General features: G+C 38.8%; 1 protein-coding gene across 2 annotated transcripts in view; it reads left to right on the forward strand.

Annotated features, from left to right (window-relative positions):
* OPN3 (opsin 3) overlaps window positions 1-22132 on the forward strand; it is a 59975-nt gene that overhangs the window by 8111 nt on the left and 29732 nt on the right. The window contains exons 2-5 of one of the 2 annotated variants that reach the window (XR_015708313.1): window positions 8004-8323; window positions 9439-9690; window positions 13227-14726; window positions 16603-17539. Coding sequence is in view for 1 of the 2 variants with exons in the window: in XM_009463569.2 (XP_009461844.1) it covers window positions 8004-8323; window positions 9439-9690; window positions 13227-13490 (836 nt within the window). In the remaining variant the exon portion in view is untranslated. Of the gene's footprint in view, window positions 1-8003; window positions 8324-9438; window positions 9691-13226; window positions 16481-16602; window positions 17540-22132 lie in introns of those variants that run through there. The other variant, XM_009463569.2, reaches the window with a different exon arrangement.

The following is a 22132-nucleotide window of genomic DNA, read 5'->3' on the forward strand; positions in this document are numbered from 1 at the left end:
CCTCTGTGCTAGGCCACAAAAAGTCAATTGTACATGGGAGATGAATGGAGCCATCCACATGCATAAATAACATATAAGGTAGTTGGAAGCAGTGCAAGAACATGGATGATGTGAATACAGACTAAAAAAAGGTGAGGTTCTTCCAGGTGAGAACTGCCACCAAAGTGTATGGCATTATGCAAAGCACTGCACTTCTGTGGGGACAGCATAAGAAGCCTTGCATCTGTGTGCTTTTGGCAAATCTCTGCCAAGAGTTGGCTTAAATCAAGTAACACTGTTATGTTCTGTGGTTACCATGGACATTATAACCTGCTGTTTACCAGCCAACCAAAAGTGACCCAAAAATCAATGTATTTTGATTGGTGGGGATGGGAGGGAGAAGATGAAGTCCTCTGTACCTTAAAATTGCTTGAAACTAAAGATTCATGATTGCTTCACAGGGGCTGTAATAGACCAATTTATTGAAAAACTGGCACCAGAAAGAGGCATGTAGAAGTAGTGACAGAGATATTTCAATCAGCATATGTATTAGATGTTTCAGGTTTCATTATCCTTGGACAAATGGGCTGTATTCTCACTTCTTTAGTGGTAGCTGTGACTTGAGATCCTTTGTGGTCATAGACTTGCCTTTCAGTTTGATTTCTGAGTGCACAAAGAAAAAATAAGTGGTTGTACTTGCTACTGCGTGTATTCCCATCCTTTCCCACTAAAATGTGTGATATCAAAGAAGGTGTTCATAGGCAGCAGGACTGAAAAAGAAACAGTGAAGATGGAGAAATATGGAGGACAAGCCAGGCTTAGGTAAGTGGGGAGATATGACAGGAATGCCTTTGAAAAGAGACTTCAGAGACTCTGAGAAAGCGACAGATGTTCTGCTTATGTGAGATTTTTTGCGTGTGTGTATGTTTAATTTAGGCAATGCCATGTGTAGGGTTCCTTTCTTTCCCTGTTGTATCAGCTAAAAATTTTGGGAGTCAGCTCCTGCTGCTCCACAAGGGTATGGCACCATGCAGAAAGTGTCAGCTCAGTGCTGTGGGGGAGTTGTGGCATCAGGCCAAATGTTACATACCTGAAGGATATTCCATCTGATTAACATGTGAAATACACAGGACCTAGCATTGCAAAGAGATGATCCATACTAGAGTATCACATATGAAAGAGAATCTGTGAAGTCTGCTGACTTAGCCAGCATAAAGCTCAATATCAGATGCATGCAACCATTCATCATGAGATAACATTGAGGACAACATGCAACCACCATCTTCTCCCTCTTCCCCTTCCTCAGAGAGCTTCAACCTCACAGGATATGGAATCTCATAAATTGCTTAATTTCATAGCATGATACCATCAATACTAAGGATAGTTACCACAGTGTCACCAGGTACATGCTTACCAGCCTCTGTGCTTTATTTAGCATATGAGTAGTTAAAGAACACTTACACCTGTTCTTTAGTGTTAAAAGTTCTGGGATCGTTTTGAAGCTTGATATCACAGAGTCAACACTGAGAAATCAATGTTAAGAATTAATCCATACTGGGGGGGGGGGAAAAACCCCAGCTGTATTTTGCTGCATGAAATCCATAACAAGAAGGTTATGTTTTTCACTCTTGTTAGCAAGTTGTTTTCAACACTTGTCTGCAGTGTAGAATTCCAGTTGCTAGTACAAATTAAAACCTTGTTTTTACTTCTGTTTTAACATTAATTAGCTAACTGAGGTTAGCAACATGTATGTATTTTTACAGTAGAAACAAACTTTCAAGTTTCTTTGTAATTTTTGATCTGAATATGCAACTATGACTGGAAGAAGATAAATTAATACCATACCATTACTGCTCAAATTTGCATAGAAGTTTGATGAGTAGACAAAAGTAGGGTATAGCAAGTAAGACCATTTTTCCCTCTAATTTAAAAATGAATCTGTCATCCAAACTAAGTTAAGATCTTTATGGAGGCTTGCATAGTGTTTGAAAATCAAGGTAGCTACAGGTGATGTTATCCATAATTGTTTTTAAATATAGGTTATGCCAAGAAGGCTTAATGACCACTGAAAAAGCAGAGGATCTTTAATGCCCAGCATAGACATCCCATTACCTCCAGCAAATGGACTGTTGACAGGTGGTTCAACCAGTTCAGCATCATATTTCAGATGTACATCTTATTGAGACGAATTTAATAGGTTTATCCAAACCACAAATAGCCAGTGCTTTTCATTGCTTTGTATGCAATCCTGCACTTAAGCCCCTTAACTGTGATCATCTTACCATTCCCTCCATCCTTCCTGATATAAGGATTTAGCGTTAATATTGGGTAAAGATATGGAACTGTGAACTGGCCATAGAGAGTGACCTGTTAGGATGCAAGATAAACTTTATGATAAAACAATGTTTCAAAAGAAGAAATCACTAACAGTGGAAAGATGATTAAAAGACGCTGAAGTGGAGCATAATATAGAAAGGAAGATCTCTAGAATGAAATAATTCTGAAAGTTTTAGGTTAAAATCCAAAGTGAATAATGAAGTCCTTACGTACAGAGGCTTCGTTAGTGTTTAATATGAATTTTGCTTGCATGAAGACTTCAGGATTCACTCGTGAACTCTTTGCAGTGAACCATAATAAACTTCACTCAGCCTTCTCTATAGCATCATTGTCACTTGCTGGGAAAAATGTAGACAACAAGCAAATACACACTACATCTAATGAAACTATGAGGCAAAGGTGGATTTTTATATACTTATTTCAAGTTTTAACTGCGTATCTGAAACCAGTTTTAGGCTTCTGCTTGTGATCGTACAATCTTAAGGTTGGAAAAGACCCTTAAGATCATCAAGTCCAGCTGTTAACCTATCACTGCCAAGTCCACCACTAAACCATGTCCCTAAGCACCACATCTACCCATCTTTTAAATACCTCCAGGGATGGAGACTCAACCACTTCCCTGGGCAGCCTGTTCCAGTGCCAGACTAACCTTTCGGTGAAGAAGTTTTTCCTAATATCCAACCTAAACTTCCCCTGGCGCAGCTTGAGGCTGTTTCCTCTCATCCTATCACTTGTTACTTGGGAGAAGAGACCGACCCCCACCTTGCTACAGCCTCCTTTCAGGTAGTTGTAGAGTGCCATAAGATCTTCCCTCAGCCTTCTCTTTTCCAGACTAAACAACCCCAGCTCCCTCAGCCACTCCTCGTAAGACTTGTGCTCTAGACCCTTCACCAGTTTCATTGCTCTTCCTTGCAGAACAAAACACATCAATCTAGAGGATTAGCTTTTACGGAAATTATTTTGGTATAACAGCTTTGGCTTCAAGGGCAAACTGATAAGCATGTACGTTACAAGCTTATTTGCTATTGATTCAGAAACTGTTTTCTTTCAAAAACTATTTTCTTTAAAGATGGAAAATCTGATTAAAAACTGACTTCTAGACCTCTGCAGATAAGTCTGCTAGGGACAGGAATGTATTAGAAGCAGGCTTTTTAAGAAATGATCCCTTAAATCCATTTGTGGGTGACTTCAAAATAAATGACTTCTTACTGAACCCTGTTCAACTATACATCCAGATAACCCTTGTGAAAAGCTCTGGCTTACTTCGTGAAAACTATGACTTTAGCTGTAGGTTTAACAATTACTCTGTAGATGCATCTTTAGATGTGTGGTTGTTTTTTTTTTTTTTTTTTTTTGCTATCTTGTAATTGGCATTAATAGGTTAATAGAGTGGATTTAATAGAATCCTTGATTACCATGAGGAAAAAAGTAACTAAATCTCAGAAGGAAATGTAACTCTTTCGTTAATCATAACAAGAGCTGTAAAGTTCCAGCAGTACTCTCTAGGATGTTGAATGTATTGCAACTGCTGCTTGAAACCATCCCTTGACATCAGAGCTAATGTCCAGCTGAATTAATTTCACCTACCAAAAATGTATAAATTCTCCCTTCCCTACTTCTCATTTAATCATAATTTCCTCATTTGAGAAGAATTTTTCCATCCTTGGGATCAGTGCAGAGGAGGTACAGGTAATTACCCAAATAAGATAAAAGTAACTCATGAAATATTTTTTTTACTTTGTCTTTTGCAGAAATTTGGTTGGAACTTGACAGTGCTATTAGCATATGAAAAAAACCTGCAGACTATCAAAATGCATGTTGCGCACTGACTGTGGCATGTTGAGTTTGAACAGACTTTTTTCAAGACTTTTGCTGCTGTGAGCGTTATTAGTTCTTATCATTAAGTGTGGAGTCGGCAGGCAGCATATTCCAGCTCTCGGTCCTTAGAGTTGTACAAGACCCTTGGGCATTTTCTGGTTTTATGGCTTTGCAGCTTCATAATGGAATTTGTTGCCACAAAGTGTGCACAAAGAATAGCTGAAATTCCCAATAGTTGGGAAACTCAAATAACATAAGGTTTCTAGTTGTTGCTGCAGATCATTCACAGATAATGGAAGTCAGTTCATACTTCAGTGGTCTATCGATAAGGCTGTTCTAGTTATACAAGCTAATCTGTGCTGCTTCTTTCTCAAAGTTTTTGTTAGAAATATCAAATGTGCTTTGGTTGCATATTGATGCAGAATGGAAAAGATGCATAATGGGGGGGAAAATTGAAATTGTTTTCTGTTCTAGTCTTGCCCTTGCCTGTACTGAAGTCCTATTAAAAAAAACCAATGTCTGAATGCTGAGAGATGCTGTTTGTCATTCAATTTAGCTCATTCGGTAAAAGTAGTTTATTGGTAATCCCTCATTTGAGAGTTAAAAGGTGCATATCTGCCCATTTAAAAACATGTTTACTTAAATATGATGCACACTAGCAAGGTAGCTTCTACCTGTTGGGGACACAGAAATTTTGTTTTCTTATGAATTCCTCTGTCAGGTAGCCCACTGCAGAAGTAACAAGAACAAAACCAAAATTTTGTTAATGTGTCTTCTCCCCCCCGTTGTGGACTTATGTTTCTAATACACCTTTTAAAACTCATCTCCTTAGGGCAGATCTCGGTATTCCTGTTCTTACAAGTATTTCTGCATTCCATCTACCACAAATACACAGGCAGCCATGGCTCCACAGCACATGAGGGGCTTTTTGGGACAAAATTCCCTACATTTTGTATTATCCTGCAAGGACATTTTGTTTCAAATTTCTATTTTTGTGGTTAACTACTTCACCCTCTGCTCTTACAGCTATGACCTTGTTACAGTAGAGATCCTGCATCAGAGAAAAATTTACTGTAACATGCTGTGACCTGCATTTCTTGCCTCATGCCTACAAGCTACCACACACTTCCTGAGTACCAACAGAACAGAGATTTGCATTTCAGTACATGCTGTCCAACAGGTTAATCAAGCTCCCTTTTATGGTTTGGGTAGAAAACTCAAGTATCCATTTAAAGAGCACTGGTTTCAGACTGGAAGGGGCTTGAGCTAAAACCGTTCAAAGATCTATTTGTAAGTACAAAGTTTTAGAGATACTGAGCTTCCAATGACTTCCTTGAAAATGTCAAGGACTCAGTAAATTACTGCTCCTGAACACCTGTACTTTCAACCAAGCGTGTGTGCTTTCGAGTACTTTGTCGTGGCCAGAATTCAGTACTCATGTATAAAAACTGATGGGAAATATCAAGAGTACACAGGGATGTTAGTCATTGAATAGCATTGTAGGTACCTTATTTATCCATCTGGTTTCCCTGACCTTCTAGTGGGAGAGAAGGAAGGTGGTAAGGAGCAAGGGGTTAATTGAGGAATTTTGACTAATCATCCTGAGGAGCTGTTCTTTCTAGCCACTGATCACAGACAAAGCCTCAGTGCACTATGTAAGCAAACTGAGCCTACAGTTGAATGATGTAAATTTCCTCCATAAACATGTCTGTGGATGATTTTAATAACCATCAGGTAAAATTTTGTAATTCCTAGTCTTTGGGCACAGAGAAATGGCAGGTGAATTTCTTGTCTTTACCTTGTGTTCAGTAAGTAGACTCCATTTCATTGTATAAAGCATTTACCTGAGCTAGTATAAGTGTACAATAGTACCTGTATAATTCTGTAACTATTTTCCTGTTAAGATCTTGTTTAGATCTACATTCTTCAATCTATTTTCAGCATGTTAGGTCCTGAAAAAGGACAGGAAGGACTCCTATCAACTTCATTTAAAAAAAACCCCAACCAACCAAACCTTAAGTGTTGTGGAAATCCTCTGGTCCACATTTGCTAGTCTAATTTCTCTTTCAAGCCATAGAAACAAAATTCCTATAGCAATGACTTATACAAGAATAAAACCCACAAGACTAACTGTGAAAGTAGTCTGCCTTGCCTTCTGCATGTCCAGCAATATCTGCTTCTTTGTGATGAAGGTTTAAATATAACACTGGAAAAAAAATGTATGTTTGGAAAAAAAAAAAAAAAGTTCATGGTTGCATTTCAGAGAGCCATGACAAGAATGTGGCGTGTTTTCCTTCAGAGTGGGAAATCCTTTCTGTTAATCAAGAAAGCTCTCGAAACTCATCACCTATAAAAAGGGATCCTCTAAAACTTGCAGGATAAAGTAACTTTCTTAGAGAAATCTTAAAGCACATCCTTCTGTGCGATACTTGTTAATAATACGCTGGTTTTGCTGATGAATGCTTTGACACAGAGGCTATGTGTTTATCTAGATTTTGTTATTCTTAGTTGCCTTCCTAAAACCCATGTTGCTGGCGATTGAGCATGCTGTTGTTGTCTTCCTTAAACGCTTATCCTTTTTTAAAAGTGAGATCAGATATCTATGATATCCTTTGAATGATTCTGCTGGATATAATGGTTATTCTCTTTTTGGCAGTGAAATCTGCATGTTTAACCTTCTCACAGTTGTATAAATGCACGTTATGCCAAATGTGAACATACTTGAAGAAATGAAACACTGTGTATGCATGACAAAATACGTGTGCTTCTTATTAGATAAAATGTACACAAATTTAGAGACAGGTACTTGTATAACCTCAGAGTACTGTGAAATACACCCTTTTGTGTTGTTTAAGAGGCTGTGTATACGAGTTTGACTGAATTGTAACAGATTTCAGGTGATTGACACATGCATGATGAGCAGATTGGTTCTTGATCATTAGATTTCACAGACCGTTGAAACAGAAATCCTTATATTCTAATCAAGAAAGAATTGCCTTGACTTCATCAAATTATAAAAGTGTCTAGATAGGGTAATGCTGAGAGCTGAAAATAATCTGTGGTTTCTGTCATAACACGTTAATAAATGTGTAGTGGGGTTGAGGTGGACAGAAAAGGAAGAGAGTACAAGAATAATTGAAATGAAGACTATGATATTTTTATGATAGCAGCAAGACAGGAGAGGCCACTCAATATAACCCAATGTCTTCCAGATGGGACTCCTTCAGCAATGTAATACTCTGCTTCCCTAGATGTTCTGTGGAATGCAAAGACTTACGGGAAATCTCAAAAGAAGCTGGAATTCTCCTAGTCATTTTGTTCACATTAAAGGCGCATTGCTATGCTTTCAGTTGTTGAAGGCTTTCCTTGACTTCAGTCTCAACTCTGAATTGCCTAGGTTTCTAACACATTTTGCTATTGCTAATTATATCATTTTTATATACCAGCCTTTTCTTAATTTTTTTTTTTAACACCCCCCCTCAAACCCCAAACAACCAAAAAACCCACAAAAATTGCCAACAAAAAAAGCCCCCTTGTAACACAATCTCTTGCTTAATGAAATAATGTTTAGGAAAAAATATTAGCTTGTTCTCTCTCCCCCCCCCCCCCGCCCTTGTCCTACTTCTTGGCCATCATACATCATTCTAGCACCTTACTCTGAGTAGTTCTGAAGTTAGTGATCCTGTTTGAGTTAGTAGTTAGTGAGTAGAGGGGTGTCACCCAAAAAGCTTATTGGTGTTAGATTCAGAATATGAGCTAGCTTATTTTGAGTTAACCTGCTAGCAAAGGAAACATTTATCAAGAGGACTTTCATCCAATTTGCAATGTTTGTGAATGATTTAATTGTTTTTATTTTATTTTTCTTACAGGAATTGTTTCAATTATGACTCTCACTGTTCTTGCCTATGAACGCTACATTCGAGTAGTCCATGCAAAAGTGATTGACTTCTCTTGGTCTTGGCGGGCTATCACATATATCTGGCTTTATTCATTAGCCTGGACTGGAGCACCTCTTTTGGGCTGGAACAGATACACACTGGAAATTCATGGATTAGGTTGTTCAGTGGACTGGAAGTCAAAAGACCCCAATGATGCCTCCTTTGTGCTACTTTTTTTCCTTAGCTGTCTAGTAGCACCTGTTGGGATCATGGCCTATTGCTATGGCCATATTCTATATGCAGTAAGAATGGTAAGTTGATTCAAATAAAAGACTTCTCTTAATGTAATATTTTCAGTGAAAATTGCTGATGCTGTATATTAAGCTTGGATCAGAGCCTAAATTTGCACTCTCACTTCCTAATCAAACTTTTGAATGTTTAATGTTCATCCACATCAGGGACCATTAGAAAGGATGTAAGGCTGAAGGAGAACCAACCTGGAGCTACCAAGATCCATTTGTTGTGTAGTTTTGCTGGGAGGCAGGTTAAGGAACTGCTCATGCTCACTAATCCGTATCAGGTCCTCCCTTGAAATAGGGGGAGAAGAAGACTCTGTTTGCAGTGCTCCTGATTAAGGAACTTCCTCTCTCCTCTTTGCAACTCTTGGAGATAACCCTGTAAAACTCTTCCAAGTGGAGATTAAGCCCTGTTAAACCAGTTTTCCATGTTAAGGCAACCCATTTTAATTCAGATCTTTAGTGTCGGAAAGTGTTAATGTTTCATATTCTGTGGGTAACTAGTCTGGGCCCATTCAAGTTTGTGGTCAACAATACTGGCAAAACTGATAACTGTTACGGAGAACACTCACGTACATATCCCATCTTTTCCTCATTTTATGACTCACTCAGATGACACTGGGAAGCTGTTGCCTAATACTCTGCTTTAAATAGAATTTTCATAATTTCAGGGTAACAAACTAAGTGGCAGAGCAGTACAGAAATCTATTAATGAAATTTTCTTCTCTCTAAATATTGATGAGACAAATCTGCAGGATTGTTTAACTAGTCAGACAAAGGACCACTAAATGTGAACTGAACTTGCTTATGCCAGTGGATGAGGGAAAGTTGGTTTTCTAAAATACTTGTAAGTGCAGCATGTTTTATTACATCACTGGATTCGTTGTTTTCCAGTAGATTTGCTATTCTATTTCTCCTCAGATCATATTTTTACAGTTAATATAAGCAGGAAAAGTTTGGGAAGCATGATGTAAACTTCCAGAAGAATTATGGTTCACAAGATAAGGTGTATAGTGTCTGTGCCTAAAACTAAATTGGTGAATTAGTTAGTTATAAATAAATTTGGAACTATTCAGTTTCAAGTAAAACATAGAGCTATTTTACTTTATCATTTTATTTTTCTTCTACAGCTTCACTGTGTGGAAGATTTCCAGACTGTTCAAGTGATCAAACTTCTAAAATATGAAAAGAAGGTGGCTAAAATGTGTTTCTTAATGATCTCCACGTTTCTTATTTGTTGGATGCCCTATGCAGTGGTCTCCCTCCTGGTAACATATGGCTATAGCAACCTTGTAACTCCAACAGTAGCTATCATCCCATCTTTCTTTGCCAAGTCAAGCACTGCTTATAATCCAGTCATCTATATCTTCATGAGCAGAAAGGTAGGTACATTAAAGATTTTCTTATTTGAATAATTAGTACCCTGTACCACAGTTGTAAAGGTTAGATCTGATTTACTTTAATATGTAAAGCCTAGATTTTTGTTTTTTTTATTTGAACAGCTGGGGTAAATGGTAAAGATCTAGTAGAATTAAAATCCCTGATGGTACTTAAAGTACTACCCTATCAGAAATTAGATTTTGAATGTCTGAATTCACACATGAGCACTCACATGAAAGGGAGGGGAAGCAGTGCCAAAACTTAAGTGTCTAGTTCTGACAATTTACCTATGAAATGAATTACAACTAGAAAACTTCATCTAAATCACTCCCTTACCACAACAGAACTCCATCAGGCAAAATTCAGAGTATCTGGTGTTTGTTTTTTAGGAAGAAAAAAGTTGCTTCTGACTTTTCCGTTATAGTAGCACAAGGATTGAACAACTCGGCATAGTATTTCAAATAAGTATGCTCACAAAAAAAATGAGTGACAGCCTGTTTAGGATTTTAGACTGGGCTTTGCTAAGCAAATATGTCAGTAAGATGATTCAATAATGTTAAAATACCAGGGAGTGAAACAGTTGTCCATACTCCAGTTCTGCTTAAGCCTAGAAAAGCTTTAGGAACACATGTTCCTGATATGTTACTTCTCAGGAGCTCAGCCATGAAAAACAAAGAACACTGCAAGCAAAAGTAGGTATCTATTCAGTTGGCACCTGGAAGAAAAATTTGAAAAAGAGACATCTTGAAATTTTGTTTAATCTCAAGTGGCAACAAAAAGTTTTAATTTGTTATGAATTTAAAAATTTCTAAGTGTACAATATGAAAAAATTAATTTTAAAGTAGGACAGTGAAACACTGTATTCTTAAAACATTTCCATTAAGTTTTTTAAGTGAACATTTGTACAAAATTTGGCACATTGTCTTGGATTACTTCAGTCCTGATAAATTGGTGATTTTGGTGGAAATATATTACACCAGTAACATTTCTCAGAGCTTTGTTGTATTCAAAGCCAGACTCTCATGTGGATGCCAGTGAAATGCTTTTTGGAGATAAATTATATACTGTTAAGAAGATATACTTATCTATGAGAAAAACAAGTTTTTTTTATTTTTCTCTACTTCTGTAGTCCTCATTATGAAAAGTAGATGCTGATTTAATGGTGGCAACCAGCTCATTTCAGTGCTTTACAGAGCAAAGAGAGAATGGAAGTATTTGGAGTTATTAGTGGTATGTCAAATATGTGGAAACTAGAAAACTATACATCTTTCTGAATATCATCAGTACTATGAAGATAACCACTGAATGCAGTTAAGCAGTGTTGGTGAATTTGTTTAGACATTAAAATAGCATTACTATATCCCTGAACATTAAGCGTAACATGCATGTTGTCAGCTTCCAAAACCAAGGTTAAAGATATCTGGAGTTTAATAGAATCACTTGACAAAGGGTAAAGAAATACAAATGATTGCTGGAAGGATTTCCCTGGGTTTTCATTACCTTATTATAGAGATGGAATTTTCTGTGATTTCCTACGCTGGTTTGCCATTGCCAGGCAGCAGCCTGGGCCAGCCAGCAGCCTGGGCCAGCCAGCAGTCTGCAGGGACAAGGCAGCCAGGCTAGTGGGTCTGACCAGCCAGATGGGCAGCCAGGCAAAGGCTGCAGCACAGGGCAAGGGTGAGTTTAAATGCTGTTCCTGTGTAAAGGCAGGAGGCTCCCAACGTGGCATCTCACAGCTCTTCCCCCACAGCTCATTTCACAGCAGGCTGATTCAAGGTTACACAGCTGCACGATATCAGAGCTGGCCTGGGTATGGGGAGCTAACAACAATCATGTTCAAAAAGAGTATTTTTCAACAGAGTGATATTTTTTTTTTTAACACAGTAAGTATATAAAAGTCTATAAACTGAGTAGTTTAACCTGAAAAATATTTAGTAGGTTCTGATACCCAGAAGCGAATCAAACTGATACCAGACACAATGCCAGTAATGTCATAGACAGGATAAAACAAATCAGCTGAACACACTTATTGGAGATGCATTGTGAAGTGCTTCTCACTCACCTCAAATTGCAGATTAAGACCAAAACAATAATATTTTTGCTCATCTTCTGGGTTATTTTGCCCTCAGAAGGAATCCTAAAACCAGTTGTTTTCTATAATATCCTTCCTTTCTCTGACCTGTTCTGACATGCTTGTGCCTTCTCACTTCCACGCTACTCAAAGGTACCACATTGTCTCTGCAGTCTTCAAGGCCTCCACATGACCGTTCTCTTGTGTTTTCACATAGCACCAGGTTACCTTTCTCTATCATCTTGTAACTTTCTAGGTCCCCTTCCCAACAGGACCCATTGCCTCCCCTGTGTCAGAGTAGGATTAATTTCCTACAACAAAACCTTGTTCCAAACTGGCATGTCAGAGACCTCCTTGTGTAACAGCTGGAAAAGCAAAGTCATTGACCATGCAGGATAATACAGAATAATCCTGAACACAGCTAAATGGAAGGCTGTTGAGAAACATGTCCTACTCCCTTTTCAGAGAAAAGGTGGGTTGTTTCCTCCCCTGCCCCATTTGTTGTTGTTGGGGGGGGTCTGTTTGTTTGTTTAGGTTTTTTAAGTCCTCTTCATACATTCCAGGCATGTCTTGCTATGGGTTATTAAAAGAAGAGGAAGCTGCCCACTTTTTTTCCTGTAAAACCAGAGAATTTCCCCAAAGGATCATATCGGAGCTTTAGATGGGTGCAGACATGAACTACTGAATGAGTGCATCCTTTAACCCCCATACCTAAATGCTTTGCTTTGTGAAGGGGAGACCATAATTGAAGCATTTAAAACAGCATTACTAGTGGAATTGTCATGCTGTATACTGATGTGAGCTTTCACTGAATACTTTGCATTATTTAATCACAAGTTAGAACAGACTCCCTGTATCATAAATGGCTTCTAATTAGCTGAAAGACTTCTGTTCCTTCTATATTCAATGGGAACATTTTAGTTCTGTGTTACCAACCTTTTGAAATTTTATTTTCTACCTGTGACATTCAATGCTTTTGTTAAAATTCCAGACCCTTGAGTTAAAAAATGAAGTTTTCTTCCTTTTAAGTATCACCTGCCTCCCCTTGTTCCTTCCCTCTGCATACTCCTGTGAAGTGTTTCTGAGAATATTCTTTCCCTGCTAGATCAAATATGTGATTTTTGAATACTCAAAGATGGGAACAATACCTATATCACACTTTGGAGCCTAGTCCTCTTGTTTGCAGATTGTCGATTGCAGATCTTGCTGCCAGTAAAATATTAAATTGCATTTCAGTGCCCTCTACTGGCTAGGTGATCCTATTCAGCTCTTTGGTGGAGGGGGGGAAGAAAGTACCCACTAAAAAGCCACCGTGTTTGTTACAGCACTGAAACTAACTCATAACAAGGTGGAGATATGCAGAAATGTTATTTTGAGTCATTTACTATACTGCTGTCTTCACTGGATTGTACGTGATAGTGAACGCTTAGGAAGTTGTAACTTCATTCTATTTATTCCCTCTTGCAGTTTCGACGATGCCTCTTGCAACTCCTGTGCTTTCGCCTGATGAGATTCCAGAGGGCTGTGAAGGAGACACCAGCAACGGGGAATGACAAACCAATACGACCAATAGTTATGTCTCAGAAAGCAGGGGACAGGCCAAAGAAGAAAGTGACTTTCAGCTCTTCCTCTATAATTTTTATTATCACCAGTGATGACACTCAGCAAATAGATGACAACAGTAAACACAATGGGACAAAAGTAAATGTCATCCAAGTAAAGCCGCTATAGGGATGGGCTAAAGAGACATGAGAATGAGATGGACTTCAGCCAGTAGACTGTTTAGGTTGGAGACCGGTTTCAGTGGTGGTGTCTGTGGGCTGCCAAAGGAAACCACATTCTTAAGCTGTGAAATACTGAAGGGATTCTGCATCTGAAGCTCTGCAGGCAATTCAGTTTTGGTCACAGTACTGAAATCTCTGCATCTGTGCCAAAATTGCTGATGGATGTCTTTATTCTGAATTTTCTTAAAGCATATTGTAGGATTGCCGTTCAGGAGAACTTCGTCAGGCGGGAGGAATGCGCTGACAGAAATGTTACAAAGTTCAGCAGGGATAAGTGCAAAGTCCTGAACTTGGGAAAGAAGAACAATGCTGCAGCACAGCAGGCTGGGCCCTGGCTGCCTGGGCCACAGCTCTGCAGAAAAGGGTGTGGGGTCCTGTTGCTCAGTGAAGCAGGGCATAAGCCTGCAGGGTGCCCTGGCAGCAAGGAAGGGCACCAGCATCCCAGGCTGTACTGACAGGATTGGAGCCAGTAGTCTGAAGTGATTATGCCCTCTGCTCAGCCCTCATCAGACCACTTCTAGATACTTCATCCAGTTTTGGGACCCCAATACAAGAAAGACATCTGTAAACTGGGTTGAGTTCAGTGGAGTCCCCCAAGATTGTCAGGGGTTGGAGTACTTGGCCAGTGAGGAGAGGCTGGGGGAGCTGCATTTGACCAGCCTGGAGATGAGGCATCTTCAGGGGAACCTAATAGCAGCCTTCTAACACAGATGGGGAGGTTTTCAAGAAGACAGAGCCAGGCTCTTCAGGGTGATGCATAGTGGAAGAATCAGAAATAACGAGCATGAACTGAAATGAGATTTGCGTGGGATATAAGGAAAAGCTTTTTTACCCTGAGGACAGCCAAGCAGTGGAACAGGTCAGACTAGAGGCTTCCTGAGGTTCCTACCAGCTTGAGTCATCCTGTGATCCCTGAACTGCTAGCACTCCCAGAACGCAGAGTTACCAGGGAAGAGGGAGGAAAGTTTGAAGTTGGCTGCAGTTTAGCTGGTCTGAATTGGCGCTTTGCAGGGCGGGGGTTGGGAGAAGTGATGTCAACAATGACTGCAGCTATGGTTAAACCAGAAGCCACCAGAAAGCTGTTCCTGTGTACTCAGCAAGCCATTCTCTTGGTGCTAGCTGGTGCCACTCCTGAGCTACATAGTGAAGAAAATCATGCAAATCAAAGCACCAATGAAAAAAGGTCAGTGAAAAGGGAGAACTGGATTTTTTTTTTTTTTTTGTTACAATACATGCTTTATGCATCTTTATCTTGCATCCATTTATTCTGTACGTGGACCAGGAGTGTCATCCCATACTAATCTTCAACCTGCTCTGGCACTTTGGTAAAAGTAACAGTTAGAGAAGAGCAGTGGAACTTTTGCCAAAGTTGTAGTGTGAGTAATGATTCTCCTACTTGGAGCTCAGTAAACAGGACAGATAGAATTTTATTTCTTTTCTCTCACCTTTGTAAGTGTTGTTGGTACAAAATGGTGACAGGATTCTGCCCCAGACATGGCTGCCTGTCAGCATCAGATGAACAAGTTAGCCGCCGTAATTCAGAATTAGTTCTCTGATTCTCTACCACATTCATTGCACTGGTGTAATTTCTTTGCCTCAGTCTGCTAAATGGGCAGTGTGGATCTGCAACGTGCAGCTTTTCCATCTCTGTGAAAGCTGCAAGAAAAGCAATTAAGAAACAGTTTGCTTCCTCTGGGGACAAATCTTCGGAGAGGTATAAAGGGAACATGCTGAATAACTGTTGGTACCAGTAGCCATTGGTCCTGCAGTCAAGAATAAAACTTAAAAATTAAATAGCAAAAAATCAGGGTCTAAATGTAGAAGCTTTTAGTTAGTTCTGGGAGTAGGGTGTGACCTTAACTGAGAACAAGTGTCTGACTTTGTGCTTGTGCCTGTGCTTTTGAGGAGGCAAATTCCTTATATGTGTACCCCTCTAGAGCTTTAGCACTGGTAATCTGTTTCTGTGTCATGTTTAAAAGTGCATCCAGAGTCCACTCTGGTTTCCAGACTAAATCATATAATCTGAGAGAAAACAGATGGTAAATACTTGTCTTTGTTTCTTTCATATTTATTATTTTTGTTTTGCTACAAATGTGTAGATACATTGTCTTACCATGTCAAAGTTCTGCCTTTACTAAAGCATGTTCGTTGCAATGTCAAGAGCTATGTTTTCAGCCAATGATCACTACATCTATGCATGTTTGTATTTACAAAGGGAGAAAGATGTACATTAGCATTCCATGTAATGATTCCATCCTTTTAACAAAATGTTTGGTATTTTAGTATTTTCTGTATATTGAGCCTTCAATGAGTGATTAAATGTACCTTATTTATATCAATGTGTTCTCAGTGAAATATTCTTTCCCCACTGAGAGGGAGACGGTTTGGTATCATCACTTGTTGGATACAGCTTGAAGGGTATCATTAGGCATTGAAAAAACAATAGCACTTCAGAATTCCAGTTGATATTTTTGTAAAGAACAAGTATAGAGTCTGTAAGGAGAAACTATCCACTGTTCAGATTTATAAAGGTAAAATTTGAGTAATTAACAATAACAGTATATGATTTTTAATAATTGATGTGCAACATAATTACTACTACAATACATAGAACACTAAAAATTATGAAAATATATGAATATATGAAAATGAAACATTAAAAATTTTTGTAAATTTGTTATCTTGGCTAGTTTTTGCAAATTGGTGGCCTAAAATTATAAATTTTGTTAAATGTTTGAGGTAACTTGTTCTTATAGCCTGTAAAGTGTCACTTAGCTTTATGAGTGTGGCCATGTGAAGTTAGCATGACACAGTCTTATTTGTGCATCTTTTAAGCTCAACTATTTTCTGTGGGTAACTGCAGCACTGATGCAAAATTCACACCCTGCTACAGAATGTAAGTATTGTAACAGTATCACCAGGTTATTTACAGATTTGTTATATTTTTTTTTTTTTAAATTTTAATTCTGTCTTTGGACTATTCTGGGGATGTCAGAACTGGCTAGTTTGGTACAGTGGAGATGCAGAGACTTATGCGGGACCTTTCTCTCCCATTGCAGGGAATGGAAGAGGAAGATGCTTAGCATTAATATTTGGACTATTAGCTGTTCCTAAAGTAACAGAAATGCAGGCTAAAAAAGAGGAAAAAGAGAAGGAGAAAGTGTGAAGGACAAAAGGATAAGAAGAAATGAGAAGGGTACATTATTTATGGAGATTTTAAATAAACTAGTTGGTAAGAACTTTCATGATGCTGTCATGCAAAGGGAAGCGGCAGGTGTGGTGAGTACCATGATAGCTTCAGAGCCAATTCATTTCTTTTAACGATGTTTCATTGATTTCATGTATCACTGTAAAAATACATGAGACAATTTAGCTAGAATGCCATTTGTAACCTGCAAATGCAGGAGCCTCGGTTAAATTGCCTCCCAGCAGCTGGTGCATCAGGACTCTGTTGGGAGGCACTTCTGCATCTCCTTCATGCTGTGGAAAGGATGCCCTCTCACCCTGTGTTTTGAGGCAGTCGTGAATCTCGAGGCTGTGTCCGCTGACCTGCCAGTGCAGGGGCTTCTGCTGCTGCCCTGGATCCCATGGAGGCAAGAAACTGCAGGATGCATGGTGCAGATCTGCTCTGCAGCCTTGTGACCTTCCTCCTCTTTCAGCTCTCAGAAGAAGCTAGATTTATGCTGAATGTATCTGACTGCCTGCAGAAGAGTTGGGTCTTACACTACTAAGACATTATCTTTTATCACAATGACTACATCAGTCAGGAGGTCAGCATTCACAAGCATTATCCTTTTTGCTTCTGTCCTTTGCATAACAGCAGTATCCTGCTGCTGTTTCCTGCTAGAATACTGCAACAGCTAAGTGAAATGGATATTCAAGCACTACATTGTGCTAAACCATCCAGAAAGAACAGCCTTTAAGAACACATTTATCCTTGGCTTATATAAACAACCTTCAGCTCAAGAACAGAATTCGACTGTATAATATTCAGAGGTAAGAATGAGAGAAAACCGATGATGATAGTGGGAGATTTCACAAACTTGTATTTGACCCACATATAAACATCTCTGTTTGAAAATAGCTGTTGTCAGGTATTTCTTTTGTCAGTTCATTTCACCACCATTAAGGAGCCTTATTTTTGTCTCTTATAAAGGAAAAGTGGAGGAGGGGATGAGTCTGGAACAGTCCCAGAGGGTGGGGATGCCTGTTCCTGCTGCTATTAAAGTTTGGCAGTAGGTGCCCCTTTTGAGTTGGGCTGGTAGTTGCACATGGCCCAGGCCCTCCCTGGGTGGCAGCAATAGGAGGATGAAAAGCAGGAGAGAGAAGTGCACAGCTGATCTCCCTGCAAGTGCTGCAGCCTTTTAGTCCCACTTGTTTAACACCCAAGGCTGCTTTGCCTGCTGCTCTGACCTGGCTCTGCATTTCATTTATACAGCTCAAGCTGAACATTATGAATGGCTGACTTTCTCTCTCCCCTTATCAGATTAGTATTGAAGAATTACTTGTAACGCATTAAAGCTGAAGAGGAGATTAAATTGATTTTCAGTACAAATTAGAATGCAGGTTATTAGCAACAGACTTGGCATCAAACGCTGCCTTGGCCTGGCTCTTCTGCCTCTTTTCGTTGCATTTTCAACAGTGTTTGCACTCCCTCTTGTGGCTTGCTCAGCCCGGCGCCTGCTGATAGAAGAATGAGACTGGCCTCTTAAAAACTTGTTTTCATTACACATTTCCCCTGCATATGGGAAGACTCACTGTTTCATGCCTATAATATTTTGTTTATATTGCATATACTTCTGTCTTTGAAAAATTATGGGGAATAGATATCTATAAATAATAGGAAATCTGGCCTGTCACAATGATAATTTGAGAAGCTTATGTCTTTGCTCATTCTGGAGAATGCAGCTAGATAGAAGGCTGGTTATATAGATTATGTAGGCATCGTGCTGGAGCAGCATATTCAAGTGCTTCTAAATCCATTTTTTGCCTTGCTGAAAGTTTCTCCAAGTAAAGGTAAAATTTCATCTGTTACTTCTCAAAGCAGCCTGACATCTGCTCTGAGGGAGAATGAAGTGTATGCATACTGGTTAGCCATGCTAGTTTTCACCAGTCTATCTTTATAGGTAGATGATTGAGACTGAGACCAGGATATAGTGTAGAATTATTAAACCTCACTTAATAGGCTTGCTGCCACCCTCTCCTTTATTTATATTAACTGAATTTCTGTTATATTGGTGAGCTTCCAGGTGTAGCTAAAATGGGATTTTGTTTCTACGGTGGATGGACCTGACACCAGAAATGAGAAAATACTCTTCATCTTCATGTATCCCATTGTCTTCATAATTTATCTAATTGACTTGCATCAATATGTCCTCAATACACTAAGCCTTTCATTCGGTTTGCTCTGCTGGTGTGAGGTGTGTGCTGAGTACACGGGATGGGCTGTGGCTGATACCTTGAACAGTGTTTGAGCAAATTCCATCTGCAATTATTTTTTTTTTTCTAAGGCATGCTGAAGCCTTCAGAAAGATGCACTAACACAATTGGGCAATATTTTCTTTCCTTATGCCAAATATGCATTTATTTTAGCACCCTTTCAGTAAAATGTCTGCCAGTTTGGCCCTAAGTATGCTTGATGGGCTGTTGAACATGAATTCTAATTATCTTTCTAGAGGTAAAATACAGAAGAGGATTTTTGTCCACTTCTGAACCCTCTTTCAGCACTGAGCTTAAAAGATCTTTTGGGTAGATAGTGTTAGTACAGCATCTACGTACGTCACACAATACCAGTCTACACCTCCATTTGACATGATGGCTTCTATTAATCATGACTTGTGGCTTTGTAGAGATAGTCATAAAATAAGCGTTTTCTTTGAACCTGTCAGGACAAAATGAAAGTTTACAGATCACAGCACTATGTAAATTTTTCAGTTGCCTGAAAGGTGCTAAATGAGGGGATAGTAGGATGGGGGGGGAAGATATGTAGATGTAGGAAGACCACCTTTTCTTTTCAAAAATACTAGAACAATGCCTGATGTTTCTTCTAATGTGAGCAGATGATGGTAGCCATATGACTAGTACATACTTAAGATGTTTAGGAGTATATAACAGCGTCTAGAGATGCTCAGGAAATAGTTAAAGTAACATAGCTATTTATAGCTACACAAAATAGTCCAACTCATGACTATTAGATGTATTTAAAATTTTAAGTAAAAGCTTAGATATAGCTGTCTCTCTCCTGCCCTGAAGCTACTTCTATTAAAGTTAATAGCATGTCTGGTTTCCAGAGAATTGCTATGAAGTGTACTGACAGTGGGGAGCATTTGCTTTGATAACTGTATTGGAATAGTTTATGGGTACCTATTGCTGCAATAATGTGCGATAGAATAATAATCATATTTACTTTGAGTTTTCTCATGTTATACATCCAGATCAGGGTATTGTTGTAAAAGACACTCCATTTTTAAAAAAAATTTGGGAGATTGTATGCTGCCAATTTCCAAGGTGAAATGAGAAATCAGTGATTAGAAATGGACATGTTGCTGGCTGAAGCAGACAGAATGTTTCCCAGGAACAGTACATCCCAAGGCTTACCTTTTGAACATCATCTCCTAATAACTGGTCCTTGGAACATTACAAAGAGGCATATAAATGATCATGTCTTTCTCAGAAAGATAATGAACAACAGAAATTATGTCTAAAATGTCAAATATAGAAATATTTGGTAACCATGTCTTCCTTTCTTTATCTAGGCATTTATTCTTCTTTGAAATTGAATTTTTAGGTTAACAAAGCATTGCTTTTTCTGCGTGAAGGCTCTTCCATATTCCTCTCTTTTCTATTTTTCAACCATTTGTAACATTCTTTCCTCATGATTGTGTTCCTTTCTAACAGAAAGGCTCAAATGTGTGGGTTCTGATGAGTAAAGAGGGAAGCACAACATACTTGATATCTCTACCTTATTGCAAGGAGGCTTGTGAAGATAGCATCAACTTGGCAGTGGGGAAAGGGGCTGAATTGATATCTACAGAAATTTTTAAGAGAATGATGTAAACTGAGACAGCATTGGCATGTACTTCAAATCTAATATATCCATACATTTATTTTGCACATAATACACGGTTATATCTGAACATAAGAGATTCATTGGTTCTAAGAATATGTCAACTTTCATTAGAAACAGTTTGAGATGCACATCAATTACACAGCAAGACCATTTTTTATCCAAATTAGGTGTCACCCTGCAGAGGGAGCCGTTGGGTTATCAAGCCAAACATTACTATTGTATTTTTATTGCTGGAATTTGACTTTTTTTGTGTTCTTGGTTTGCTGTGTGGTTGTTGTTTCATTGTTTGGGTTTGGGTTTTTTTTTGTGTTTGGTTTGGTTTTTTTTTTTTATAGTGAGCTTGCATGAATGCTTACAGATTTAGTTTTCTTCAGGCTTTGCTATATTGTGCAGTAGCTCATCTCTTAAACTGTTTGTCCTTCCTAGAGGTGACAATTACATGCTTAGTGCTTTCTTTACAAATGAAACAAGATAGGAAAAGACGTCCATCCTGTTCCAGAGTACCAAGGACAATGCTTAATTTGTATAAAATGCAGCAAATCTCACAAGGGTACAAACTGTCCAAGCGTCATATCTGGATACAAAGTGCTCTGTGCAGATGGGAGCAGCATTCTGCTGTGACTGAGGAAAGAATTGAGTTACTTCCATGGGAAAGAAGACATACCACCAGAGACATGCACAGAGAAGAGACGGTCTTTACTTGACAGAATTTTATTTGTTGCTGTTTCTAGTTTTAATTATACTGTATGCCACCATTGCTAGACTTCCCCAAAACCAGAAAGCTGCTTTCCTGGTTGTTCTTGGCCAGCCTACTGAGGTGACTGTGTCTGGCATTGCCTCAGATGTTGGCAGTAGACACATGCTGAATTGTTATTATGTCAGACTGACAATTCCTCTTGGGAAGCTAAAGCTGTTCCACTTGTTGTGGACTCAACTGGAAGACATAGACCTATTCTAAGAGATTTTTAATTGTAAATAGAACTTCCAGAGATTTTTTTGTGCTACAGTGTCATACCACTTGTAAGTGAACATCCTACCTCTTACTGTCAGATATTCTCTGTTGAGTTAAGGTAGTTATTTTGCTTTCTTCATAAGTAAATGTGCCACCAAATTAGCAACTCCACTCACTTCAGAACAGTACAAGTCTGAAGAACATAACAATTAATTTTCACCAAACGATGTCAGTCCATTTCCTACTGTTTGTGACGCTTTTCTGTTGATTTTGCAGCCATTTAGCATGTATGAGCAAGGATGTATCTGTGCTCTGCAGGACTTTCTGCGTTACGACAGAGGCTCACAGTGTCTTTCTTGGTGTCAATGTGAGTCCAAGGAGAGCTGCTGTTCTTCATAAGTCCAAACCTTAGTTGCTTTAGTCAACCGTAAATTTGTGTTTCACAGAGTTTCCTTATATGTTCTGGCTTATCCTTATCCTCCTAAAGTTGTCTCTATATCCTTTCTGAAATAAGTCTCCTCTGGCTCTTCTACATGCCAGTTTAGATAATATTGGAGAGTTATCTCCT

The sequence above is a fragment of the Nipponia nippon genome, unplaced genomic scaffold, assembly GCF_047370975.1.
Source record: "Nipponia nippon isolate SJK-2023a ecotype South Korea unplaced genomic scaffold, ASM4737097v1 scaffold_4, whole genome shotgun sequence".
NCBI classification, from domain to species: Eukaryota; Metazoa; Chordata; class Aves; order Pelecaniformes; family Threskiornithidae; genus Nipponia; species Nipponia nippon.